Source organism: Cebidichthys violaceus, unplaced genomic scaffold (genome assembly GCF_023349555.1).
Source record: "Cebidichthys violaceus isolate CVI_PGR_0920_01 unplaced genomic scaffold, fCebVio1.0.p SCAF_3, whole genome shotgun sequence".
NCBI classification, from domain to species: Eukaryota; Metazoa; Chordata; class Actinopteri; order Perciformes; family Stichaeidae; genus Cebidichthys; species Cebidichthys violaceus.
Window position 1 is genome coordinate 20,820,147 of NW_027176483.1, and position 27,849 is coordinate 20,847,995.

Genomic DNA, 27,849 nt, shown 5'->3' on the forward strand with positions numbered 1-27,849 from the left:
TTGTTTGCTGTCTGTATTATATTGTAAATTATACAAAATGTTTACTAAATTATATAAACGCCATGTCCTCTTTAAGAGCTGCAGTCAAAGCAGCGCGCCTGAGATGTGGATGTTTTATCGTGTGGCTTGTGAAGACACGGAGGTCGTAAATTATTGATCGGTGCCCGACTATGAAACGTCCCATATGGACCTTGTTCGAGGTTGACGACCTCGGGGCTCAATGCTCCATGAATGAGTGAAAAGTTCTCCTTCAATGCAAAGAAACAGCCGCGGCGAGGAGCGCGCTGGGTGGCGCGGCGCTGCGCGGCGCGGCGCTGCGCTGCGGTCCGCCGTGCGCTCCGGGGACGTGACATCGGTTAGGGGCCCATGTTTGCTACAACACCGATTATTTACATACAACACCGGACTAACGTCAATCCCAGCATCCACCGAGCGCATCACAATGACAGCCACGTCTTACACAACACAGCTGCTCAGGCAGCTCCGTGGAACAGAGCGGGACGACCGCCGATCTTCTCGTAAACTGGCTGATAAAGAACCGCATTATTAATATCATACATCGAGCCAGATTGAGAGTGGAGCGGGAGTCGTGTCATGTTTTGTTTGTCTGATTGTGAGGAATAAAGGAGCACTCTTACAGGTTGGAGAACACAAACACAGCATCGGTGTCTTACCGTCAGCGGCCAAAGAGCTCTGCAGCATCAGCATCAGCAGCGCGCCGACGGTCACCAAGCGCCGGGCCAGCATCCCGTCCGGCGCCCGCGTCCTCTTCCCGTTCCTCGGCGAACAGACGGCCACAGCGCCCGCACCGAGGATCCATGCCGTCGGAAAGGAAGCGCGGGGGTCCCCCGTGTTATTTACCCCTCCAACCCCGGGGCCGCTGCCGGAGAGGAGCGCATGTTTTGGAGCCATCGGTCAACCAATTAATCCCGAGCGGAGAACGTCTAACGGCGCTGCTGCGGCGAGAGGCATCCGAACAACCTGCCCCCGGTGCGGACAAGCGGGGCTCCGCTCTCCATGAGCCCGCTGGAGGCCTGCGGGGATCGACGAGCAAACAAAGAGAATGTTTTTATATCAATTTATTGTACTGTTCCTTCCGCGTCTCACTGTTTCTGTGTCTGTGCGTGGAGTCCGATGTGTCCCTACTGCGACCGCAGAGCGCTCCTCGTCTCTGCTGCGTCAAGACGCGGACGCGATACCGGGAAACAGATTATGCTGCCTTCAAAATAAAAGCGTTGAATTTGTCTGGAAGTGGATTTGGAAGTGCATCTCACTTTTCTAGTTTCAAAAAGTAGATAAGTGAGATGTTATACGAGTGTCACTCAAAGAAACTGCTATCGAGCTGCATCAAGGAAAATGCAGAAACCACCGTTTGTGGAGCTTTAAACTTTCTGGGGACTAAAAGTCAAAACATCTCACTTCTCTTCACTTAGTTTCATTCTGTCATGACGTCAGAGGCAGGCTAGGCCTACACGTATTAAACTCAACAGGATATTTGATGTGTCGTTAAAGGTTTTTTACTCAGATGTTTTATGTATGGTTTGTTGGTAGATCTCGTTTTACTGGCTAACATTAGCTACATGGCTAATAAAGCTAAGCTAGCCCTAGCAACAGTGACGTGCGGTGAGGTTCGTGTCTGGCGAGGCGCTGACACTACAAGTCAAATTTACAAATATATCAACCCAATAGAGTAGCTTAACCATTAAATTGGCAGCTTGCACATTGACTACTGGTTGTTTTTCATATTTCATATCTGCATTCTTTACACACACATAGGCAAGGTACAAATTTGATTCCACCGCGAGCGTTTCAGAAGCGGAGCGCTCGCGGGCAACATCCGCGAAAATCGTGAGATTCCTCAATAATCTGTGAAACAACCCCGGATGTAAAAAGAGAACAACAAACACTTAAAAGGTTACTTTACCTGTCCGACGTTGAATTGCTGTTGATTTGTTCATGTTTCCCTGTTTTTTGAGACATTTTTAAGCTTGGATATAGAATCTTACATGTTTGAGGTCAAAGCAAAATATAAGAAGAGAAGTGTAGAAGAAGAGCAACGACAGAACAAGCATGAACCCGACCCGTGGGCTCTCGCTCGCCCCCTTCAGTGAGGCAGAGGTACTGTTTGCCCCTTTGTGCTTTTTCACTGCAGTTTAATGTCAGATCAGCAACACTAAACATGTTCTACACAGATGTGAAATACATTACTTATTCTATGGAAAGAAAGGACATAATAAAAGTGTCTACAAATATTACAGTGGTGACAAAAAATGAGAAAGCAAAAGGCACGCGCTCAACCCAGTTTGTGAGGGATTGCGCAATCTGAGGTGAGGCACAGCTCACCACAGCACGTCCCTGCCTAGCAAACATTAAGTCCAAGTAGTCTTTAACATCCATTTCACACACACTCTTTCTATGTTTTCTTTCAGAGTTAATACAAAGGTGTGTTTCGTGAAGGGCTTTAATTATTCTGTGGCAAGACATGTTAAATGTCTAGTTTCGGCTAACTTGACGAAAGCTTCTAGCAGGTAGACACAGCTCGCGCTGCGTGTTTTGGTGTAATTACGGTAAAGATGACAGGGAACAGACGGGTCACAACGGTCCGATTAATCCCCCCCACACACACAAGTTGTTTTTATAATACAATAAAAACAACTTGTGTGTTTCTCTCGTCTCTAATGAGCCGCAGCATGAAGCTGCATCAGTAAAGGACCGACATATGAGACCAGCAGGAGGCAGGCGGCCCCTGGTGGGAGCTGAGGGCAGAGTCCCCACTGCCTGTCCGCTCAGGGGGAACCGTACCTGTGACCACAGGGAGTCCACTTTACTGTAAACATTAAATAAAGAAATACATTATTTCGCCGCTGACTAAAGATAGAGAGGCTACTGTGTCCATTTGTTTCTAATTGAACTCTGTCCAAAAATACTAGGAACACCTAAAAGTACAGCGTAAGGGCAAATATCAACTTTTACTTAAAGTATTTCAGAATCAGCTTTATTGGCCACGTGTATGCGTGTGCATACATGGATTGTGACTCCGGTTACACATTGCTTCCCATCGTACATAGAATATACAATAAACAAGAGAAATATAAAAACAAGGACATTAAAGACAAAGTAGAACAGAGAAACTAAGCATAAACATTTAAGTACTATGTACAATATAAATATATATCGAAGAATATATATCAACATGAACAACAACAGTGACAATGGATTCGGGAAATTAGTGCAGAAAAGTGATAATAGTGCAAATGAAAACAGTTACTTCATGCTGTAGTCGTGTCCTCGAGGACACTAAGACAGGTCACCTCTATCACAGCCACACTGAAGACCGAATGAGGCTCTCTTCAGGTAGACAGCTGCAGGGAGTGAAACTTTATAATCTTTGCCAAGAGGTTATGTATTTGTATGCGCATCTCTGCGTCTGTCCGTCCGTCTGTTCACAGCTAATCTCGCGTGATACTGGACCCATCGCCCCATATTTGTTGTGCTCATGTATGACTGTATACTTAAGGGTCTCTCTTGGTTGCAGTAAGACACATTTTTTGAAAACATGTTTTATTGACTGTTTTATAACATCATTGACGGCCGAGTCCTCGTCACTCTTGACTGGCTGGTACTGCTTCAGTTTGGACTCTTATGAGAGCTAGTTAGCTGTTAGCAGCTGGTGGGGGGTCAAGCGGCAACCTCGGCTTCTGCCGAGTGAAGCCAATTCTGAAGTGTTTTAAAACTTGCATTGTCCCTACTCACCAGCAGGGGGCGACTCCTCCGGTAACATAAAGAAGTCAGATAATATGAAAGTCTATGAGAAAATGACTACTACGTCCACTTCTCATATACGGTCTACGGTGGGAGTCCTACGTGTGTCTGGCTAACAGAGCTAATATAACTAACAGAGCTAATATAACTAACAGAGCTAACAGAACTAAGATAGCTAACAGAACTAATATAACTAACAGAGCTAACAGAACTAAGAGAGCTAACAGAACTAACAGAACTAAGAGAGCTAACAGAACTAAGATAGCTAACAGAACTAACAGAGCTAAGAGAGCTAACAGAACTAAGATAGCTAACAGAACTAATATAACTAACAGAGCTAACAGAACTAAGAGAGCTAACAGAACTAAGAGAGCTAACAGAACTAAGATAGCTAACAGAACTAACAGAGCTAACAAAACTAAGAGAGCTAACAGAACTAAGATAGCTAACAGAACTAACAGAGCTAACATAACTAAGAGAGCTAACAGAACTAAGAGAGCTAACAGAGCTAACAGAACTAAGAGAGCTAACAGAACTAACAGAACTAAGAGAGCTAACAGAACTAACAGAACTAAGAGAGCTAACAGAACTAACAGAACTAAGAGAGCTAACAGAACTAAGAGAGCTAACAGAACTAAGAGAGCTAACAGAACTAACAGAGCTAACCGAACTAAGAGAGCTAACAGAACTAAGATAGCTAACAGAACTAACAGAACTAAGAGAGCTAACAGAACTAAGAGAGCTAACAGAGCTAACAGAACTAAGAGAGCTAACAGAACTAAGAGAGCTAACGGAACTAAGAGAGCTAACAACTAAGAGAGCTAACGGAACTAAGAGAACTAACAGAACTAACAGATCTAAGAGATCTAACAGAGCTAACAGAACTAACAGAGCTAACAGAACTAAGAGAGCTAACATAGCTAATAGAACTAAGAGAGCTAACAGAACTAACAGAGCTAACAGAACTAAGAGAGCTAACAGAACTAACAGAGCTAACAGAACTAAGAGAGCTAACAGAGCTAACAGAACTAACAGAGCTAATAGAGCTAAACGCAGCAGGTTTCTGTTCAGAGGAAGCATTAAATGGTCGACATAAGACGTTAAGACAGTGAACTGCATGAAGACGGACGAACATACTAGTTCACAATCAAACAGTAACACCTGCACAGGACATGTATTCCAATAAAGACAACACCGACTGAAGCAAAAGATCTTTTTTTTCTTTAATTCAAAGTGAATCTTGACATAGTACACCATCAATTCATAATTTGACACTCACCAATAAGAGTCACCAAGAAGGAACCCGCTTTTTGTGACAAGGTACGTAAGGCTTGGTCACATTGAAACTCACTGAGAACTAGAGAGGGGGGGGGGGGGGGGGGGGGGGGGAGAAAGAGAAAACTACCGCTAACTGGTAAGACACACATCATCACATCCAAACAATAATCATTTCCCAGTCCTCATATTGTTGTATATTGCACAGTGCAGTTTGCTACATGTCAAACTAGTGTAGCATTTAATAAGAATGAAAAATAAGAACAATCAACAGATTAAAATCATAAAGCCACACAGATCTACGCATACTTAGAACAGTAACAGTTTTCAACTTAGCAACCGTGTCTACATATTTGTGTCTAAATACAATAATTGTCAACCTGATAATTAGATCGTTGTGGTACAAAAAAAAAAAAAAAAAAAAATTACCTAGAACGTCTCTTAGGAGTCAAAGTACTCGGATCAGACGTCCAGACCGACGCTGGGTGAGTTGGTGGTTCTGTCAAGTGAGGGCCCGGTAGAAGCAAGCCTTCGTATTAAAATCTGAAATACTTCTTTGTTTATTGCCATATCCAAGGTGGGACATCTCATCTCATCGCTGAGCTGAGAGAATAGAGCCATCAGGGAATCAACGAGAGGCTGCAAACCACACGCTTAACATTTTAAAATGAAAACAAGAAGAAACATTTTCCTTGAATTACAGACGACTCGTTAGAATTGTAGGTGGTTCTGCTGAACGGTGCATCGTCTCGTCAGCAGCACACGAGACACACCCATCGCTGAAGCGACATCGCAAAACCATTACAATGTAATACGTTAAGTAGAGTAGCGCCATGACAACAAAATAGCTTTTTTACAAGATCCTTTTTCGCGTCATCCCAAAATGTTTTTGCCATTTCATAAAAACGGTCAAAGTCGTTAAACACGAGAAGTTTCAAATGTTCTTTCGTTAAACGCTGCCGCAGAGGAGAACTTTGGACCTAAACTTGCGAGTGCGATTGACGGATAAAGCCTTTCTAAAGAACCCCCCGACCCAAAACACACAACGTCGTCTACCTATGGTTTAAGAGCTGCTCACAAGAAACCGACAACGGCCCAATCCCAGGAGCAGAAAACAGCTGCGTGGTCAGCACAGACGACAAGTAACCAACACAACAACAACAACAACACACGGATGTCTCGAGCGCCGCAGAAACATTCACGGTGTGACAATAAAGCTTTGCATCTGTGTGTATTCAGGCCCGGTTCTGTTTGTTTCAGTACTGCACAGAGGTCTTGGTGAGCAAGAGAACGTTCCCTGACTTGTACTTTCTTAGGATTCTGTAAAAAAAAAAAAAACAGATTGTTTCCAGACCTCTTCTCAAGTCTAACAAACAAACTTTGGGTTTTGAAAAAAAATAGGAGCCGATCCCCTCCGGAGGAACTGCTTTACGGCGCGTGGGCGTCATCTGCCGGCCACTTGTTTGAAGAAAGGCACTAGTTGTACAGTACGAAGAGTCGCAAACACGGTCCGACGGACGGGAGACAAAATCCGCGTCATCGGGAGAAAGCGAGAACAACACACACACACACACGCGCAGCAAAACGCAACAGAATTAAAAATAACTCATAACTTCCATTACAGCAGTTTACACTTCAAAAACAACACAGCCAATATACAGAGGCACTAGCATATAGGAATAGCATTCAATATACTATATAAGTAACACAATAAACACACTTCTATTGTATCTGGAGCTACAATACAGGAGAGAGGAGACGCAGGCTAGGATGAGATCACTCTAAATTCACAGCTACGAAGTGGCAGATAATCAGTACATAGCAGCTTATCATCTATACATTCCAAATACAATATGCCAAAAAAAACCAAAACATAGTTCAGAAAAATAAAACCTCAACCTCTCAATTTTTTTTGCTTTTTTTGTTAAATAGAGACCTCAAGATATATTCCAATGTCGATAACTGCAACAGTAGGCTGGAGGTGAACGGAGAAATAGTCTCGACCACGCTTCACAAATGATTAACGAACAGTCTTTGGTGCTGATTTGAGGAAAACAAAAATACCAGCTGATGTGACGGGTAAAGACGCAGCTTTACTACACACTGGGAAACACACACACACACACACACACCCTGAAGGAATGTATCAAAATTGACTTCAATACATGGACAAGAAGGTTTGTTTCCACACAGACATTTGAAACAATTAGCGATAACACCTCTAACGCTCAATAGCCCGGCAATGATACTGTAAGTCGATAGGTTATCTCAAACACTGAGAAGCATTTAAAAGTGAAAACACACACACACACACACACACACACACACACACACACACACACACACACACACACACACACACACACACACACACACACACACACACACACACACGATCGCGTTTACGCCGCTCCCGAAAAACTAAAATGCATCGACGCAGGTCTAGCCTAAATGCCAAGAAATATTAAAAAATACACGGCAACCCAGAGGCCATCTAGATTGTATTGCAGTTACAGTAAACAGTGACAATACTGTTATGAATTTAAGTACTATAGTGAATAGAAATCGATTATCAAAATATCAAATCACTCTTTATGTACATAAAAAGCTCATTCAGTCAAAGCCCTAAATGTGCAGCCTCTAGCTAAAGTCAATCCATCCTCTGAGTCAGGAAGCAAACTCAAGTCCTTTGCGAATATTAACACACGACCGCAAGCGCTGTATATATATCCAATGAGCCCGCCGCGTTCAGAGTCTGAGGGTTAAGTGCTGCAGAAGCCCATTTGTTATTTATTTTTTTAAATGTACAACCTGTGAGCTCCTGAAGTCAGAGACTCAGGGTTTTTAAGGCACTAGGGCGACGGCAGCGGCGAGGTCCGCCTCAAGCAAAGACGTTCCATCCTGGTTAATACGCACCGGGATGGCTTAACACACAGATCAGACCGGCTAGCACAAATGCTACAAGGCAACAAAGATAAAGGGGTGGGGGGAGAGGCGGAGCGCCCAGACGGCAACAATGAACAGTTTCCCCCCCTCTAATTAGATCACACTCTCTCGAGGGACACAGTCTCAATTAAAACGTCCTCTTCGTCTGCAGCGTCGCCGTATTCTCCGTACATGATTTTTGCCGGAAGTCTTTCGGTTGCTCTGGCAATTCTGAATTCATTCGTCCTCAAAAACTCCACAAAACATTAACTCACGTTTCTTTGCTTCTTCTCAATCCACTTTGATACATCTCTCGTTACGACCGTGTTTTCCTCTTCCTCGTCTTCATCGTCAAAAGTATCCGTTTTGCGCTCTGCCGGCCGCTCTGCCCGCCCAGGTCGCAGCCCCGGTCCACTTCCCGTCGGCCTTCCTCACCAGAAGGTACCGCCGCGGCCCCGTCCCGCTGCTCAGATATAGGAGAACTGCGGGTGGTGGCTGAGCTTGGTGGGGCTCAGGGGGAAGCCGGTGTAGGCGGCCGGGGAGGCCATGTACGGGTGAGGGGGCGGGAAGGGAGGCTTGAACTGGTGGGGGTGGTGGCCGTAGCCGGGCTGGCGGTGCGGGTGGACGGTCGGGGAGGGGAGGAGCCGGTGCGGGTGGGGAGCCGGGTGGCCCGGGTGGTGGTGGTGGTGGTGGGCGCTGATGCCCAGGGTCACCTGGTGCACTATGGCGCCACCCTGGGGGTGGGAGAGACCGTAGCTGTGCTGGAGGAGAGTGGGGGGAGGCGGGCGGGAGGGCAGGATGGGGTGGGGGTGGTGAGCGGCGGTGAGCGGGCCGCCGGGGGGGTACTGCAGCAGGGCGTGCGCGGGCAGGCCCTGGGGGTGGGGGTGCGGGGCGGCCGAGCTGTGCGTGGGGCTGCTGTGCGGCAGGTGGGTGAAAGCGTGCGTGTGGACCGTGGGGGGGATGTAGGCGTGCGGACGCAGAGGCCCATAGTTGCCGTTCCACTCTTTGCCGCTGTGGTTCGAACCGTACAGCTGCACCTGAGAGAGAACAGAGGGAGCTCTCAAACAGTCTGATAAACAGGGTTCTACGCAGTCTTGTCGTTTGACATTTTTTGGGGAAACACTTATTCGCTCTCTTGCTGAGAGCGAGATGAGACGTTTGACACCACGCTCACGTCTAACCAGTAACATAATCATCTGTAAAAACAGATGTTGTAGTTACACACTAGTAGGGATGGGGATCGTTTGGGTTTTTTCCGAAACCGGTGCTAAAACGATACTTTTAAAACGATACCGGTGCTCAACGGTGCCTGAACCAATACTTAAAAAAAAACAAACACACAAAACGACAATCGACGACATTAAAGAAAGGCTTTTTTTTAATTGCCAAGGCAATTTGTTTCAAATTGAACAATATATGAACTGTTTGAAGTATACTATAAATATAAATAAATACAAAACACTTCAAAAGTTTGAAGCTGTAAACTATGAACAATATATTAACTGTGAACAACAGTTTACAGTATACTTAAATAAATATAAATAAACTTCAGCAATTCTTTTGCAGAAATATGAGCATGTTTGCCTCGCCACCGAAAGGAAGCAGCGAACGTATTTCAGTCGGCCCAGGCACCGAAAGGAAGCACTTTCGGCACCGGTTTTCGGAACCCAACCCTACACACTAGTTACACTTTACACATACGTTAGTGAGCTTCAGAGGCGCAGGAAGTTGAATTTTGTAACCTCCAGCCACTCGCCCCTGCTCCCCGTTTTAGCGCTAACTGAAGCTAAACCGACTACTGGATCTAGCTTCATGTCTAGTAGCGTGGTATCAAGTCTTCTCATTTAACTCTGGGCAGGACAGCGGATAAGAAGGCATCCCAAAGAACTATTCCTGTACAGTTCCTGCAATAAAGAAATACCCAAATGTACTGCTGCAAAGCTCACACCATTAATGTCCACCAGGAGGTGTTGAAGTGTTCAGCTCCATGCATTGTAAAGAGAGAAGAACTGAACCGACCTGTCCAAAGCCCAGAGGGTGGTGCTGCTGCTGCTGCTGCTGCTGGCCGGTAACTTGCTGCTGCCGGGACAGGAGGGGGTTGGCTGGGAGGAGGGGGAAGGAGGAGGGAGTGCTCTGTTGTCCTACGAGGCTGCAGCGCCCTTTGGACCGGGACCAGGACTCTGAGACTGGGACAGAGGAAGAGAAGACAGAAGTGAGTCGAGCAGGTCCGATGGTGAAGAAGACCAAAAAAACTGCACAGACTTCAAACAATAAACCAGCGTGCATGTCAGAGAGAGAAGAGGATCAGACGCTGTGGTTCATATAGAGGGTATGAAAACCAGAACGATGGAGACTTAAAAGAAAGTCTCTTTTATGGATTTAAATATTAAACTTTAAAAATCGGAGTTTATACAAGATTGTGGTCGCATTCGGGTTGATGCAATAATATTTCATATTCTAGCGGGACGGCGACACTAACGAACACGACACAGAACAAGCCGCTTCAGAAGAAATGTCTGAGGAACGACAAAATAGCCTTTAATGGCCACATGGTGACTGTGATCTCTGCTGCCGTTAAAGAATCATCAAACGTCCCGTTAAACAGCGTCAGAAAACTAGACAGTAAAATCCATAAAGTTGGGGGAAGAAGAAAGACACGGGGACTGTTGGCACTCAGACAAACAGCACCTGAGGAGCAAAGCTGCTCCTCGGACTCTGATCTGCATCAGCTCTAAACCCCAAAAACAAAGAAAAGGTGAAGCTGATCTCAGATCAGCGCCTTAGGGCAACTTTTTGCTGCACGGCAAGAACCAGCAGAGAAAGCGTCGGCTCTGACTCAACACCACATCGTATGCATCCACCTTTCCCTCCGAAAACAGACTCCGAAAACATGTTTGCTCTACTGGTTGAAGTAAACCCCCCCCCCCCCTTCTCTTCTTCTACTATATAAAACGTCTGCATCACACCTGCAGGCACAGGAGTCGTCAGGTTTGTTTGAGATACTGCAGTTCAGATCTTAGTTTGAATGGTTGGTGAGAGTCACTTAAGGGATCGACAGAAAGGAAACCTAAAGAAATGCTCGACCATCCGGTTCACTGAAGCTGACACTAGATGTTCAACTTTCAAATGATGCACACACATTTTAAAAAGACACCGTTTATAACCTGTGCATGCGTATGAAGGTGAGGAGCGAACACAACGGCTCTTTAAACATTTTACATTTAGGAAACTCTCCTTGAATAAAAGTTCTAGTTTGAAGGAAGGAAAGCCATTAAATAATACAAAATAAGAGGACTCTCAGGCAATGTTAGCATTGCCTGCTCTGGATGCATCTTTGAGGTGTTGGTACAACGTGGCCAGTTCTCTGTTGGTTTCTCGTGATCACCTGTTAAAGCCTCTATGAGCCACTAGGGGGCGGTAAGCCCCTACTGCTTCCATGTGACCTGCCAAAGCGCAGGTGGCAAGATGAGGACACATTTAAGGTGAAACACTGTTCTGGGTGTTAGTAATAATATGTTTCACCAGAGCATCAATTTCCTTTAGCTTGTAATGAAACAAACCTAACAAACAATCACGCATCGTCACATTTCCACCGACCTGTCCTCTGAAAGCGCTCCTCTGCCCCGTGACCGTTGTTGTTCTGCACTCTCATCGGCGGGACCACCATCGTCCTGACGCCGCGGGGGCTCCGGCCCCGCGCCGCAGGGGAAGGCAGCGGCGCCACCGCGGCAGCCAAGGGCGGCCGGCCGTTGCGGTTGCCGTTGTCGAGGTAGCGGTAGGGGCTGTTGCCGCGCGGGGAGGTCGACGCGTTGGACGCGGCTGGGGAGCCTTCCACGGTGTCGCAGCCGCTCTCGTGGCCGTCGTCCTCCGACATGCTGCGCACACAGGAGGAATGACATGAAGATGACTGCAGCTTAGGAGCGCGTTACCACAGGGGCGTGTATTGTTCCTCGGTCAAACCGACGATTACCTGTTGGGTCTCTTGCACGGTGACAGGGAGGGGCTGGACTGAAGCGAGTTGGAGGCGAACGAGCTGGTGCTGAGGCTGCTGTCGGGGCTGCTGAGGGAACACACTCTCTCCATGGACACGCTGGTGTTTCTGCACGCCTCGCACACACACTCCTCTTTACACCTACGGAGACCGAAAGTCACGTCAGCGTTGGCTCAACCTTTTACCACCACTCAATTCAAACCGGTTGATTTCGATCATCCCCCTTTCCGCCGCCTGTGACGTAACTCACCCGCTCAGGCGGCACCTCCGAGGGTCTTCGTCCTCTTCGTCGGTCAGTTGGATGCTGATCACGCTGGGAGCGGGGCTCGGCGTGTCCCCCATCAGGACCGCCACCTCTCGCTGTTGCTGTTGCCGACTGGACGGGTCCAGCTGGCCGTTGGCGTTCGGCGCCGCCTCTTTGAAGCAGCTCACTTCCTCCTCCGCGTGGTTTTCCTCGTCGTCTGGGTTTCGAACCGCCGGCCGCCCGGTCCCCGCCGGGGGCACCTCCCTCCGAGGCCGCTCTCTGCGTGCCACCGCCTGTCCGACCACGTTGGCCATGTTGGCGGATATATGGATGTTGCTGGGGTGGGACAGATTCCTTTCAACGGAGGAGGCGATGCATTACACACCAACAGAAAAACAGCAGAGCAGTTTAACGTCACGTAAGGAAGCAGAACCTCACCTGTTGAGACCGTGTCGGTTCCGTTTATTGGCTGGCTGGGGCCACACAACATGAGCTATGCCGATGTTGATTGGCTGATGGGCAGAGAGGGCTGGCATTTGATTGGTCAGGAGGGGCTGTTGCATGACTGAGGTGTAGTGGCTGCGGGAGGGGAAACACAATTTCCTGTTAATACATCTCGCAAGACAAACTTAACGAAGCAAGACTATGTGATAGGAACGAAGTAGATGCTATTCTCTGATGAAAGCAAAACAAATCATAACAAGAATTCTAAAAAATTATTACAACCACAAATTTATACGACATGTAACAAGTCGTTAGAATCCTGGTTAAGCATAAACACAATTTGAGTCTAGCTGTGAGTTTTTACAGATTTGGTGCGCGCGCACACACACACACACACACACACACACACACACACACACACACACACACACACACACACACACACACACACACACACACACACACACACACACACAGAACTCTGACGAGTGGAAGTCTTAAAGGTTTGGGTGACTCACCCCCAGTCGCTGATTCTCTGCGGGCCGGCTGCGGCGTCGTTGGTGAGGGAGGACGGGGGCGGCGGAGGGGGGTGAGAGGGAGGAGGACCCACGGCAGTCATCTGCTGCCAGGCTGCCGGGACGAGGAGCTGCTGCCCCCGGCTGGACCAGGCCTGCTACGTGAAACGTATACAAAACATATAATCATCTGTGATCCGCGTCCACTCCCACATCACTGGACTACAACCCGTGCTCGGGTCCCCGTCTCACCTGAGCAATGACACCAGGTCTCACTGGTAAGGGCTGTATGGGAGCCTGAGGTACCATAGGAACAGAATACCCTGCTGGTTGGTTAAGGTTACCTGAAAGAAAATTTAAAAAGCGTCAAACATCTGACATGCAGCTCAAAAAGACTGTGGCTAAATCTGAGTAAAATCCTTCTCGTGATGTTGTTAAAAATGATAAATGTGCAGTCTGTGTTGTGTAATCATTGCAATCAGTTTGCAGCCTGCATACCTTGCATGGCGGGAGGACAAAGAAGAAGGGCAGGCGGGAAGGAGTCAGTGCACCCAAACTGACCATTCCCAGCCGTTAGAGCTATCCCAGGATGCAACACTGAGGGACCCGGCTGGTTGATGGCCTGCGTTACAAAAGAGCAGAGAAGAAGACAGTAGAGTGAAAGAGACAGAGGAGAGAGTATAGCGGAGAGAGAGAGAGGGGGGGAAATGTGAAAAGTCAAGATTTAGAGGAAATTAAGCCGAGGAGAGACCAAATGGAAAGAAGATTAGCGGTAACTCCTTTGACAGGCTCACATGTGACGGAAACACTGATCAGAGTCGATACGTCATAGCACCGTCTCCCCTGAAGAGGGCAGCAGTAGGTCATCAGTACAGAAACATTAGCAAAGATTGGATATATTCATGTTCCATGTCCTGACAAAAGGGCTATACGACAGAAATGTCATCATTTTTTTAAGCAAAGTGGCATTTAAAAGAACTGATATAAATAATCACACACACACACACACACACACACACACACACACACGGTGTCTCACCTGAGTGTGGACCGGCATGTTGCTGTAGCCCAGAGGGAGGCCAGCGGGGGCAGGGGGGGCTACAGGGGGCCTGGAGAAGTGGATGGTGTTCTCGTTCAGAGCGTCATAAACCGCGTTGGCGGGCCGACTGTGGCACATGTCCATGATGCGGAACGCCGACTGCACGCTGGAGAGAATGAGAGGAGTTTGGAGTGAGGTCAGGGGGGAAAAAAACGGCCGGCGTTCAAACAAGGAAAACCAAAGGAGAGCGTCGGCCTTACTGGTTGCTGTGAGGGTAGTCCAGCAGGTGGGTCATCGTGAGGAAGGGGTGATTGAGGACGCTGGCGGGGACGGTCCTGTCCTCGGCGTCGATCAGCAGCATGCTCTTCAGCAGGGACACAAACTCCCTCCTGTCGGCCTTCTCCGCGTGCATGTCGCTGCCGTCGGGGCTCAGCACCACGTTCACCTGGCGGACGGAAGATGGCGCACGAGCGAGATGAGAAGCTCGCGGGCAATTCAGAGACGCAGCGGCACTTGAACTGACGTCATCGTCTGACAGACGCGCGACGAGGGTTCGACGTGTTTCGGAATGCGCTCTGGAGCGCGACTTTTACCCGGAGCGCTTTGGCAGCGCACCAGTTGCTGTCAGCTGCAGCGAGCTGGTTCCTTTAGCCGCGTTAATCTAGCTCAAAGGACCACGGACCGGGTCAAACTATATGCGGACAGTTAAACTGAAGTCGGGTTCATCTGTGGTGACACTTCAAACATTTACTTCAGGACCAGAATTTCTGTTCCGTCTTATTGGTGTTATTTATTTGTTATTGCTAATATGCCAGTCTTTGACTACCTTAACTGTTAAAAGTCAGATTTAAGGCCAAGGAGAAACTTTTGAATGTTAATGTCATTTTCAAAATGAATTATATTTTCTGTTTTCCGTGTGTCGTTACACCCCTAGACCACGTCAGTTATCTCCTGCCCCTCTCACGCTGGACTAGCTCAGCACGGTTTGAATCTGTGCTCTCGGTCTGGCCGGACTCACGTGTGCGATGTCATCCAGACAGCTGAAGATGTACTTTCTGGCCTCTTTGGATTTCAGTCCCGTCTCTTTCTCGTGCTCTTCTGTTGTCTGGAGGAAAAAAATAAATATATATATATATATTAGGATGAAACAATACGTGGGTCTAGAATTTAAAGCGCTTTTGTTCAAACACGTTTCTTTGGCATCTCCGTGTGTTGAAAGCTGCCACTGGAATGGTCATGTTTACATGATAAGGAATAAAAGGAAAAGGGAAACTATGCTTTAAGCGGTTGGGTTTTTGCTGGGAAGCACAAGGACGAATAAACGACAGGTTGGCATTCAATGAAAGAGGATTTAGAATGTGCTCAGCAGCTACTTTTAAACACTTTCCTCAGGGCGTGTTGCATTCGTCTCGTTTTGCAACGCTCATGCATCCGTTCTTCCTTTCGCTTGCATTTCAAACCTCACCTTCACCAGTTAATCTGTGTGTCCACAAGCGTGTGCGTACTTACTTTTAGTCTCCAGGAGGCGTAGGGAGAGTTGGACTCTTTGGAGAAGAAGCGAGAGGTCTTGGTCCCCTTGTTGAGCAGCTGCTCGGCCGGAACGCCCTGAGTCTGAGAGATGTACCGGATCTGAGCGGAGAGAACAGAAACACGCGGGATGAAAACACAGCATCTCCAGCGCGAGTCCTTCACACTCTGCATTCTGTCTAGGAGCTGGTCTTTGAGCTGCTCGTTATCCAATACGCCATCTCTGCACTTTGACCTTCGCTGCGCTGCCAGACTGACACAGATGGAGCACTCGACCGGCCCCGAGGCTGAAGCAGCAAACAAGTGGAACACGCCACACAAAACACATTATTGACATTTGGGAGCAACATCTAGCACAGTTATATATATATATATATTTTAAATCACGCACTGCATTACCACGCAGTCCTTACTGAATGTAGCCAATGACGCACGCTTGACCTACACACGAACACTCGAAGCATCGTCTTCAATTTCCTTATTTGGGACTTTAAGTGACAGATTAAAATTCCTCCGTCCCCTGATGTGAATCTTATGACCGGAGCCTGCGTCAAACCAGAGGAATCGTGCAAGAATGTAGTTAAAAAAAGGATTTTTTTTTTTTTTTTTTTGTCTTGTGCTTGTTGATCGTGCTTTTTGTTATCTACAGATTCTACATTATTACTAATGTTTTTTCTGATACGTTTCACTCCCCCTGCCTAGTTAACAGTGAGATCAGCTCACCTGCTGCTTCATTTCACAGGAGCTATGGAGAGCAGATGTGTGCTGATGTTTCCCAGGCGTTCCCTCAGCGCTCTGAATTAACCCTCTCGACATTCAGGCAAAGAGAAACTCGCCTTTCAGCTAATTCAAATGTTTGCATTTGATTGACGGTTGATTAAAGTAAATTGTCCATTTTCTAACAATAAATTAAAAAAAAAAAGATACTCCAGAAATTCCATGACCAGTGGTAGATATCACAGCGTGTGTGTGTGTGTGTGTGTGTGTGTGTGTGTGTGTGTGTGTGTGTGTGTGTGTGTGTGTGTGTGCGTGCGTGCGTGCACCAGTGCACGTGTCTACGGCCCAGAACAAACGGTGACTGGCCGGAACCTGCTGATGGTGCACTGAACACTCACCGCAGTGTGCGTGTGCGTGCATTACTTGTGCGTGCGCATGTCTACCATCGGGCTTATGCTTATAAATACATTTTGCTGTGTAGAGTGGAACTGCAGTGAGCCTTGGCATCGCACAGCATACTTTTGGGGGGCTCAATATGCACACGCGGTGTGTGTGTGTGTGTGTGTGTGTGTGTGTGTGTGTGTGTGTGTGTGTGTGTGTGTGTGTGTGTGTGTGTGTGTGTGTGTGTGTGTGTGTGTGTGTGTGTGTGTGTGTGTGTGTGTGTGTGTGTTCTGGCATGGCCCGGTGGTTCAACAGAGCTGTCGGAGCTCAGCGAAGCTCCATAAGCCACCATCTTTGACTGAAGATTGTCCAAACTGCTGCTGCTGCTGGAGGCACAACCGACACCAAAACCCCCTCAGAAAACAGACCAAACAAGCCGTCAGGTTATTAAAGAATATTAATGAGCAAGAGCGTTCGGTGCTGGCATGTTCTATTGAAGCGCAGCCAATTTCTATTTTGTTTGGTTTGGCAAAGAAGCTCAATACGTTAGCGTTGGAGAACTCTGCAGAGGTCCGTGGAGCGTCACTCTAAGACACCACCAGGTGTGTGTAGACGCTTAGCTTAATGCTCGTCTTCACAGAGCTGTACTCATAACACGGGGTAATCCCGTCCCGGTCTGTGAATGCGGCGCGGGTCTTTTCCCATGCTCCCTCTCCTCTGACGGTTTGAAGTCCCAGTCGTGTTGCTCAGACCTCCCGACCCTGTGGGAAGATCGACGCACATTGCCAAGAACAATTTCCCGGATTCGCTCGGCTCAGATTAGGGTTAGCTGGATTTCACGCTGGATTTGTTGGACTTCACTCACACAGAGAGCGAGAGAGAGATCACGGAGCAACAACAAATACAGGTTTAACTACATAATGAACTCACTGTGGAGTTTTGGCTTGTGGCAAAGCAGAGAGAATTATACGCGTTAAATATGTAGCCTGTAAACTCCTCACTCGTTCTCCCTCGGGGGTAGAGAGAGACATATCTTGATCTCTACTTGCTGCTGTGTGTGTGTGTGTGTGTGTGTGTGTGTGTGTGTGTGTGTGTGTGTGTGTGTGTGTGTGTGTGTGTGTGTGTGTGTGTGTGTGTGTGTGTGTGAAGAATGTTACCTGGTCGTACTCCAGCGCTCCAGGGTAGAGGGGCCAGCCCAAGAAGAGCTCGGCTATCACGCAGCCCAGTGACCACATGTCTATGGCCTCGCAAAATGGAAGGCCCAAAATAATCTCTGGAGCCCTGCAGGGAGGAAGGAGAGGCACAATAGGTTATTTTGGGGAGTTGGTGTAGTGCTGGCTACCATTTATATTTGAAGTGATACCGGTACCTAAAATATAATCCAAACTACTCAATTTCAATTTAATTTATTTTTGTATTATACATTCACAATATTTTGTTATTTATTCAGAATATTTTATATATTCAGAATATTTTGTTATTCATTCAGAATATTTTATATATTTAGAATATTTTATATATTTAGAATATTTTGTTATTCATTCAGAATATTTTATATATTTAGAATATTTTATATATTTAGAATATTTTATATATTTACAATATTTTGTTATTCATTCAGAATATTTTATATATTTAGAATATTTTGTTATTTATTCAGAATATTTTATATATTTAGAATATTTTGTTATTCATTCAGAATATTTTGTTATTCATTCAGAATATTTTATATATTCAGAATATTTTATATATTTAGAATATTTTGTTATTCATTCAGAATATTTTGTTATTCATTCAGAATATTTTATATATTCAGAATATTTTATATATTTAGAATATTTTGTTATTCATTCAGAATATTTTGTTATTCATTTACAATATTTTATATATTCAGAATATTTCGTAACTTACTCAGAATATTTTACACACCACACACCAAATTGATTTAACGTGAATCTGTACTTGGTAGTACCGACATAATTTGCCTGATACTCTTAAAAGTGCGACAACGTTCAGTCATCAAACCTATTGGTCACCATGTCAGATCAAACCCAGTCCCTGAGTCCCTGTGTCACCGGCCCGAGGACAGCGGGTCACTGGAGTGACCGGGCCGTTTCTGTTGGCGAGTGAACAGTCCGCTCTATAACTGGATCTAAAATAAGTAGCATGAATCCACACGGTGTTTCCTGCATAGACCGTGTTGTGGTGCTTTCTACAGGCCTCATGCATTCACTTTTAAAAGCACCACCAAACTCTGAACAGATGCCACAAATGAAACTTCCACTAAATCTCATCATCTTCCGGTAGGTTTTACATTTTACATGTTCTCATTCCACCTCTTCAATTTTACATTTAATCTAAAAGGAAACGGAGTTCAGTTAATCTTCAAATCAGCACGAAGCAAAGCACGCAACGAGAAATTACACTTTTTCACCGACGACCGCTTATTCGGGGTGTGACAAATTGTCCATTACTCTCATAATGTGACGCGCCTCAACAAAGAGCTGAGTGACCTTTGCCACTTACGCAACTCAAAAGGGACGAGTAATCTTGCAGCAGTGGTGTGAGGCGGCGTATGAAAACAATGGGCCATTAGGCCCGGACACAGCCACCGAGCAACAGGGCTGCAAATAGTAACCACTGCTGTGACGACCACGGGGGGCGGGGCGGGGGCTGTTGCCAAGTAACAGCCAGACGCAAGACCATAATGTAACAGCATTACACGGTGCTAAACGGGGCATCGCTCAACGTCAGGCTCATCGTGTCTGCAGAGCACAGCCGGTGCTTTCGGCCCGGAGGAGGAAATGACACTTCGCCGTTTCCCCATTTGCTCCTTCAAGAGAAACGAGTCGAGTTACGCAACGACGTCTCCAACGTTCACGGAGCTCTCGTCGCCGTGGTTCAAGTAAGACGAACGGAGACAGAGACGTCAGCACCACACTAAAACTAAGCTCTGTTTGGACACAAAGAGGAGACTTACACAAGGACGAAGGGCAGTTCAGACACCAGAGAAGCAATGATAAAACCGATTCACGCTTTCTTTAAAGATGAAATAATAATAGCAGAGGTTGACAAACACGCCTACAATAAACTCCGGCTGTGGACACTGAAGACAATCTGAGGCCAAATGAGTCAACTGATTACAAAAGCATCGACTACGGTGACTTAAGAGGAAACAGACGGAGGTTCTGGTTTCACTGTGTAACTGGTGTTGCTTAACGCTTGAGGTGCCGATGAAAGCAGAGATAGAACAAGACGTTTCACACCGAGACCCCCCCCCCCCCCCGCAATATTCTGTCAAAAGCTTTTCGTTCTTTTTGCAGCTATGAAAAACTAAGTATTTCGACTTTGCATATCTACTAAAAGGGGGAGTTTCCCAGAGCTGTAACAGCCCATTGCATACAAATAAAAACACACCCACACACACAAACAAACAAACAAACAAACAAACAGGAGTTTGGCAGCCGGACCCGGTTCCAGAACCAACCGTTCACACTGGAGCGCGGCCGTCAGGACAAGAACAAACACTGCGGACCGTACGGCCACGCCCCTGCTGCGTGCAGAGAACCGAGAGGACTGTGAAAGCGAGCGCCTCGGGAACGTCTACCTATCATCAAAAGTGCGTTCGACGCGGCGAGAGGCTTCCGGCGCCCGTGAACAAAGCCGATCACGAAAGCAGGAAACGCGTCGCCGAGGCGTGGGGCGGCGGGTCGAGTTGCGCGACGCCGAACGCGCAAACGACAGAAACAAACCGACAGCAGCGATCACCCTAGAGACGCGACTAGAACGCCATGCACGAGTGGCGTGTTTATCCATATGCTGTAATTAAATCAGCTGATCCTGCAGGTGAGGACAGAGGGAATTTCGCAACATGAATACACCACCAACAGTCTCTTATTTCCCCAAACCAGTAACAAAGAAAGGAAAAGTCCCCAGTTGTGTCAGAGCCACTCTTTTTCTGGCCTTGTTATTGTTAACGGTGAAGTGAAACTGACATTCAGAATAACTCTCCATAAAAAGCGTTCATGTGAGGAGACGAGGCCCGAGGCTGCACAGCAGGGCCTGCTCAGGACCCGACCTCGCCGTTCCTCTCAAAGAGAACTTCAGAAGCACACGTGTGGAGATCTCCGTCGAACACTGGCCGCTGCGGTAAATCTCACCGACATTGAAGGGAGGGAGCCCGACACAAGCCGCCCAAATCAGACGATAGCCGTCTTTCCTTCCACCCGAGCTGCTCATCTGAATTATTCATGCACCCGGTGCTCCGTTTTCATCGTGGGAGCCTGTTTTGTTTACGTCACACCCCCCCCCCGGTCACCTCACCGGGGCCTGCTGTGTCCCAATGCCATGGCAACGACACATCAGAGCATGACGAGCGTCAGGGCGCCTTCTGACAAAATAAATAAATAAATACATAAAGACGAAGCTCAAGCGTGTATCCGGTACAAATCAGCGACCAACTAACACGGTGCATTCATGAAGAGGTAGATAAAGAAAACAAATCTTCATGAGCATCATTATTACGAGTCTGTAGAAATGGAGAGATCCTGACGGCACAAAAAACCGGACTAACTTGAACAAAGCGCTCACACTCCACCTGGTCAAAGGCAAGACATGAAACCATGAGCGGCTTTATTTGAGTCCACTTCTATGATGACGACGTTAGTGGCGTATCAATGTTTGTTATATGCTAATGGTTAAAAACACAATCTGGTTTATGCTCACGTGATCTTCATTTACACGGTGCTCATGCTGGCAAATATATCAACAACCCGGGGATCGAGCGTAGTCTTGCCGTTGTTCTGCCCATTAAAACAGTTCAGTTGCAGTGTGTGTGTGTGTGTGTGTGTGGGCGTCACTGACACAAACAGTAACTGTGCCTTTAATGACCTAATTTTTACGGCCCTGGAGGGTTTTCTTTGCGTCTTCAAAAACAAGACTTTTTGCTTTGAATCCACACCGCTTGGCAGCTCTACTACCTACGGCTCTGGAAAATCCAGGGAAAGCCCCAGCGCTCTGCGGCGAGGCCAGCATTTCTTTACAGCTCCGCCGTGGTAACAATACAGCGCAGCCATTATGCAACGCGAGGAGACGAGGAGACACCGTGTCCTGCGAAAACCACTCTCCTGATAACCCCACCTACAAACGGAATGACACACACGCCGCGCTCTGGGAGTCAAATGACATAATCGCATATAGATAACGGGAGGGGAAGGAAACAGTGTGGTGCAAAACATCTCTGAACCAGGATCTACCAACGCACGATGCACAAAGTAAACTATGAAAAGTGTAGACGGCCAGCTGTCGTCACAGCGACACACACACACACACACACACACACACACACACACACACACACACACACACACACACACACACACACACACACACACACACACACACACACACACACACACACACACACACACACACACACACGATGGAAAGCAAAAGATAGAGAGAAGACAGAGGAATGAAGTGCTGGTCTCCCATTCTAAACCAAACAGTCACTGCATCTGTACTCTTCGAACAGACGTTCAACCCAATGACCCTCTATTGTTTGGCAACAAACAGCTGCCTTGCAAAGCAAAACGTAATCAAAGTAGTAGATTGGAAGCGTTGGTGGCCACAGAACAACACGGCCAGATGTTACACAACAACTTTCTTCCAATTCCATCTGAGTTTAGTTATCGTGTAGAATGTTAAGAGTACATTGTGTAACGTACATCAAGTATCCAGCCTTGGCAGCTGTTGCGCAGACACAAGCGCACGCACACACACACACGCGCACACACACACACACACACACACACACACACACAGGAATGTCCTTTTTTTTTTCTGGATCTAAATGTGGGTTTTCACATACCACATTCTTCCCGGACCTTCTGTGTCCCGAGCGACCTCCCTAAAACCTCAGTGCCAGCCCGTTTTAACTGCTCTGTGGGCGAAAGGCGCACAGGAGCACACGCCCGTACTCACGCTTATCCGGGTCAACTGCAGAGCCTTAAGGTTACAGAACGACTACAGCTCCGCTCGTCTCGGCGAGAAGGGGGGGGGGGGGGCTAGAATGTGGCTATCTTTTGCAAAAAAGGAGAAGTTGCACCCGGGGTTGACACTTGGTGCTCTGAGGCACTTTTCTTTACATTTGGTCTAAAAGAATTCGCTGTGAATTAATCGTGTCCTGATTTAGAAATCACGAGCAAAACGCTGCAGACGGAATAACTGAGAAAACATTCTCCACATTCGTCCTCTTTACGGGGCTATAAAACCAGGACTGGTGGAGCGCAGTGACGGGGTGTGTGCAGCGCTTCAGCTGCAGAAACACAACAGTACCTCAAAAGGTATTTGTCATGAATTGCACAACGTTCGTTTGCAACAGCTTAACCAACTCGACCGCGCCTGCCTGCTGAAACTTGCTGGTGGGAGCGGAGGTGAATGAAATTGCCTCACCCAGTGGTTAATAACTAGGAAGTACATTGCCTTGGAAACAAGCGTGGAGGTCAGTTAGCGGCGGCAACTGCCGCTAACTTCCACCAGCGGTCGAGTCAACGATTTACAGTCGATTTAAAACGCGACAACAGGTTCTGACGTTGAACAAACGTTCCACTCTGTCCGATCTCTCTCTTTCTTTGGTGTGGCATAATGTGAGTTTACGGCGTAGTAACTAAACAAAGTTGTTTTGCGCAACAATGTGCCTCGAAAGTTCACAATCCTGTTTCCTTGCCTACCAGACATGCCGACCATTTCGCGACGCCGTTCCTCGTGTAAACATCTCGCACGTTACGCAAGAGCGGCAGAATCGTGGGCGCGACGCGCTGAACGCGATGCACGAATGCGGACGCCGGTCCAACGATGAGCGCGCGGGACGGGGTGAGGCAACAGGACAAACGGAAAGACAGCCGCCGACAAAAACGTGACAGACAGATGCAGAGACGGGGGGAGTGAGAGTGTGAGGAGCACTCATTACATCAGAAGAGAGACAAACATAAAGCTGGAGCATGACTTTACTAAGCCCTGTGGGAAACACACACACACACACACACACACACACACACACACACACACACACACACACACACACACACACACACACACACACACACACACACACACACACACACGTAAACAACCATTACAGCCAACAGGGTTGTTAGTAACAAGAGCACCTTGGAGTGCTTTCCATGTGTGTGAGAAGCCCTCACCTGTAGTATCTGGACTGCAGGTAGGTGGAGCAGACGGCCTTGGAGACGTGGCTGGCTGAGCCGAAGTCGATGACCTTGACCCTGTAGGGCTGCCTGGAGGGGTCCACCAGCATGATGTTCTCTGGCTTCAGGTCAGCGTGGATCAAACCCAGACACTTGAGCTTCTTTAAGGCCGTCGCCACCTGCAAACGGTCACGTGAACAAAAGGCGTATCGCGGGTGAGTTTGGCGCTCTCGAACTCAACAGAACATCGTCTTCCTCCGCGACACACTTTGACTTTTACCTGCTGCAGAACGGGCCGGATGATTTTGAGCGGCAGCGGACTGAACTTGTTCTGTTTCAGGAAGTCGTAGAGGTTTTGCTCCAGCATCTCAAACACCAAGCAGGTGTGGCTGCGGTGCTGAAAGCACTCCAGGGCGCGCACCACGTTGTGCTCGTCGGCATTCTCGCTGCTCAACCGGGCCAGGATCTCCACCTGGAGTCAAGAACAAGAGAGGAAACGGCACAGGTTCAGTTCAGACCATGACGGCAAAAATGCAAATGACAAAAGAAAGCAGCATTATTAGCATGTTGATTGATTAGACGCGGTCTCTAGAAGCATAGCTTCTCAAACACCGAGGACGACACATTTCAACGCACCTCAATCTGTCCCTGGCGTGCATAGGACGGGTGGTTCTTCAGTATCTTGACCGCCACCACTTCACCCGTACCCCTCTTCCAGCACTTCACCACCTGACCAAAGGTGCCACGGCCCAGGAACTCCAAGACCTCGTAGCTGTTCTTCAGGGAGCACAGAACCTCGTGCTGAACTAACTGATAGTCACCGTCTCCCGATCCGGTTCTGGTCACCGTAGCTCCCGCCGTGGCCTCGTTGCTGCCGTTAGGCTTGATTTCGGTCCCTTCCGCGCTAATTCCCATGCCGGTCACCGTCTCAACCCTGCCGTGTTGAGTAGACAGTGTCCCTCCACCCACTACTCTGACAGTGTCTGCATTGTTCCCGGTGCTGGTTTGCAACATGGCCACAGGGGGAGGAAGTGATGGTAGAGCAGATACCTCCTCCACTATCTGCATGGTTCCTGCGCAGCTGTTCTCCCGCGGATTCTCTCCACCTTCGCCTGCCTTCTGTTCACATCTCTGGGGGGGCCCCCGTTTCTACGAGGCTGACGTATCCTCTTCTGTTTCTGCCCTCCTCCTCTGCTCGGTTACAGGCCCTCTTCAGTAGCCCGCAGTCCAAGCCTCCACCTGACGGAGTTCCACCGCTGTCCCGGCTGTCTTCCTGTGGGCCTCCACTCTGGATCCCGGCCGGACTTTCTCCTCGTCTCTCCCAGCTCTCCTCTCTCTGTAATACCGTGGCCTCCCTCTCGCCACGCTGTAGTCCCCCGGGGCGACTTCCTGGATCAGCACCGGCTGAGGACGGGATCACGTTGTTGGGGTAGGCGATACCGTAGTTGACGCCGATCACATAGCTCTTGGGCGTGGGTCGGTGCTGAAAGGCTCCGCTGGTGTTATGACCGTGGCGAGCTTCGTCTTTGCGTCTGCTGGTACCACTGCTGCTGGTTCCTAAGGCACTTGTTTGAGCTGAGCGCAGGTGTGATGGGTAGACCAAGACTTGTGAGGCCATACCTAAAGAACAGAGAGAAATAAAACACGTGACTAACAGCTTGCAAGTAAGTGATTCGCTGGACACAAACTCCTTAATTAAATCCTTTGTGGCCGGAGAAGTGAATAGTTCAAAAGCAAAGTAGCAGCTTCCTTCTGAGCAAGACTGCAGTTTTATATCATGTTAAAAAAAAAAAAGCTGCCACAGCATCTAAGCCAGTGTATCACCCGTACTTAAAAGAGGAACAGGCCTCCTGTAACGGGAGACGGGGGAAGCCCGGTGCATCTCTGGCCTGTCCCCACACGCCACACTGGAGGGTCAGTTTCACACAAAGGAGAGCCGCAAAGAAAGCGGTGACTTCAAATGCTGAAGTAAATTCAACGGAGGGAAGCGCCTGTGAGTTTTGTCGGCTGCTGTATTAGTTTACGGCCCGTGCAGCCGCTATATCTCAGTGATTGCAATCAGGCAGGTCTCACTTTGTGGGATCTTGAAGATCAATGGGAAGGTCATTCATACATGGGTTATGTAGCAAATAGGGATTCATGCTTGCATTCAAATTTCAACCACATCTACTTTTGAAAGTGACCCATATCTGACATCCGCATTTACACTCCAAACAACCCTCACGCACACACATGCACACAGTCTAATCATTATCTGCAATGGACAACTGGCACCAGTAGTGTTTCTCACCCTCTGGTAGTTAGAGACACAAAAGAGAGGAAAAAAGTACAGGTACTGTGATCGCATTGTAGAGACCAGAATACTCTTCAAGTTTCTCCTGCAGCAAGTCATGACACCATGATAATGGGCAGAGGCCAAGCCCATCAGCCACACTTCCTGATTATTTCCAAAAGAGACAGAGTGTGCCCGACTGGGCTCACACGCAGACTCCAGACTCCAAACGTGTTGCACAAACGCACTTATGAAGCGGGTTGTCTTAAGCACAGCGTTTTGTCCTACAAAGAAAAGGTCTGCCGAGAGCCAGTGGAACCTCCTGACTAACGAGGCCGTCAGACGCAGGCTCAGACAGGCCGAGGGGTGCGCCTCGACGTCAACGCGACAATGCAGCACACTTCATTTCTCATGACTTGCAAAGACTGGTGAGTTTTACCCTGATACGCTGCTGACAGATCGACAAGGAAGAACGCTTGAGCAAACACACAGACTTCACGCCAGCTAGAACAATGTCACCAGTAGCCTACTCAAAAGTGCAAAACGAAGCTGACTACTACTGACACACGTACGAGTTTACCTGTAAATTGGAGGTTGTAACCAAAAGTCCTGCAACCAACAAAACTGCGCATACAGACCGCTTCTAACCGGCTCGGTACAAATGTTTCAGCCTGTGTGTGTGCGAGTGCTTGACAACGTGCCATGACCATCAGTCATTGAGGGAGAGGCCGCTGGCATGGACACAGCAGCCCACTCACTGCCAACCTAGGTAGCCTGATATCCAACAGGGCAACGAGATCCAAGCCTGAAATGGAGAGCCACAGTGTGTGTGTGTGTGTGTGTGTGTGTGTGTGTGTGTGTGTGTGTGTGTGTGTGTGTGTGTGGGGTGATGTGTTTCACTTGTAAAAGAGGGCCAGCTGTAAACGTAATTTGTTACTTATCAATCTAAGAGACAGTTGACATATGGGAAGGGGTGGCGTGTGTGTGTGTGTGTGTGTGTGTGTGTGTGTTTGGGGGAAGGGCAACACCAGCCTAGACACCTGTTGAAACTTATGTTGTTAGTGACAGGCAGCTAAATAACGGCTGCTACACGACGTGAACAAAAAGAAGCTTAAATAAACAAACTAGACTAGTTTTTTTAACGTCACCTAAACACATTATTTCCATTTCCTTACCTTTTTAAGATAAGCTACGTAGTATGTGGGAGGTTAAGTTATTCAATATTAAAACACAAACAAGTGCACTCTCTTATTAATAGACCCCCGAATAACTACTCTTCGTCGTTAGCTCAAACTAATTAGCTTTCGCTGCTAACACTTGTCTGTAAGTTGGCTAGCTTACAGTTAGCAAACACGCTAGCTACGGGCGAAGTAGTTCCGACGTGAAAATGAAGAAACTAGACAAACACAACCGTGACACTGACAACTGATTTGACACCCGGTGTAGTCTGATAAAGTCACATACCTTCAGTAAGACCTATAAATCGCATCACCAAGAGCGTCAAGGAACAGAATAGCGACGAGGACCCGCACCACAGTCAAATCCTGCA

General features: G+C 47.7%; 2 protein-coding genes across 3 annotated transcripts in view; both read right to left on the minus strand.

Moving 5' to 3' along the window:
* The window catches only part of kiaa1549la (KIAA1549-like a), an 86,449-nt gene extending 85,291 nt beyond the window's left edge, over positions 1–1,158 (minus strand). For both annotated transcript variants that reach the window (XM_068723018.1, XM_068723017.1), the window contains exon 1: positions 675–1,158. In XM_068723018.1, the coding sequence (XP_068579119.1) occupies positions 675–912 (238 nt within the window). In that variant the 5' untranslated portion in view covers positions 913–1,158. The remainder of the gene's footprint in view (positions 1–674) is intronic.
* A 7,172-nt stretch (positions 1,159–8,330) lies between these two features.
* Positions 8,331–27,843, minus strand: LOC137881065 (homeodomain-interacting protein kinase 3-like). Its single transcript, XM_068722785.1, is given in 19 exon segments — positions 8,331–8,999; positions 9,982–10,148; positions 11,560–11,837; positions 11,933–12,094; positions 12,204–12,551; positions 12,636–12,776; positions 13,160–13,314; positions 13,409–13,500; positions 13,655–13,778; positions 14,196–14,361; positions 14,456–14,640; positions 15,214–15,300; positions 15,705–15,824; positions 17,978–18,101; positions 24,026–24,207; positions 24,309–24,500; positions 24,665–25,165; positions 25,167–25,648; positions 27,765–27,843. Coding segments are annotated over 19 exon segments (4,101 nt in total). The 5' UTR covers positions 27,790–27,843; the 3' UTR covers positions 8,331–8,429.
* Between the last annotated feature and the right edge of the window lie 6 nt (positions 27,844–27,849).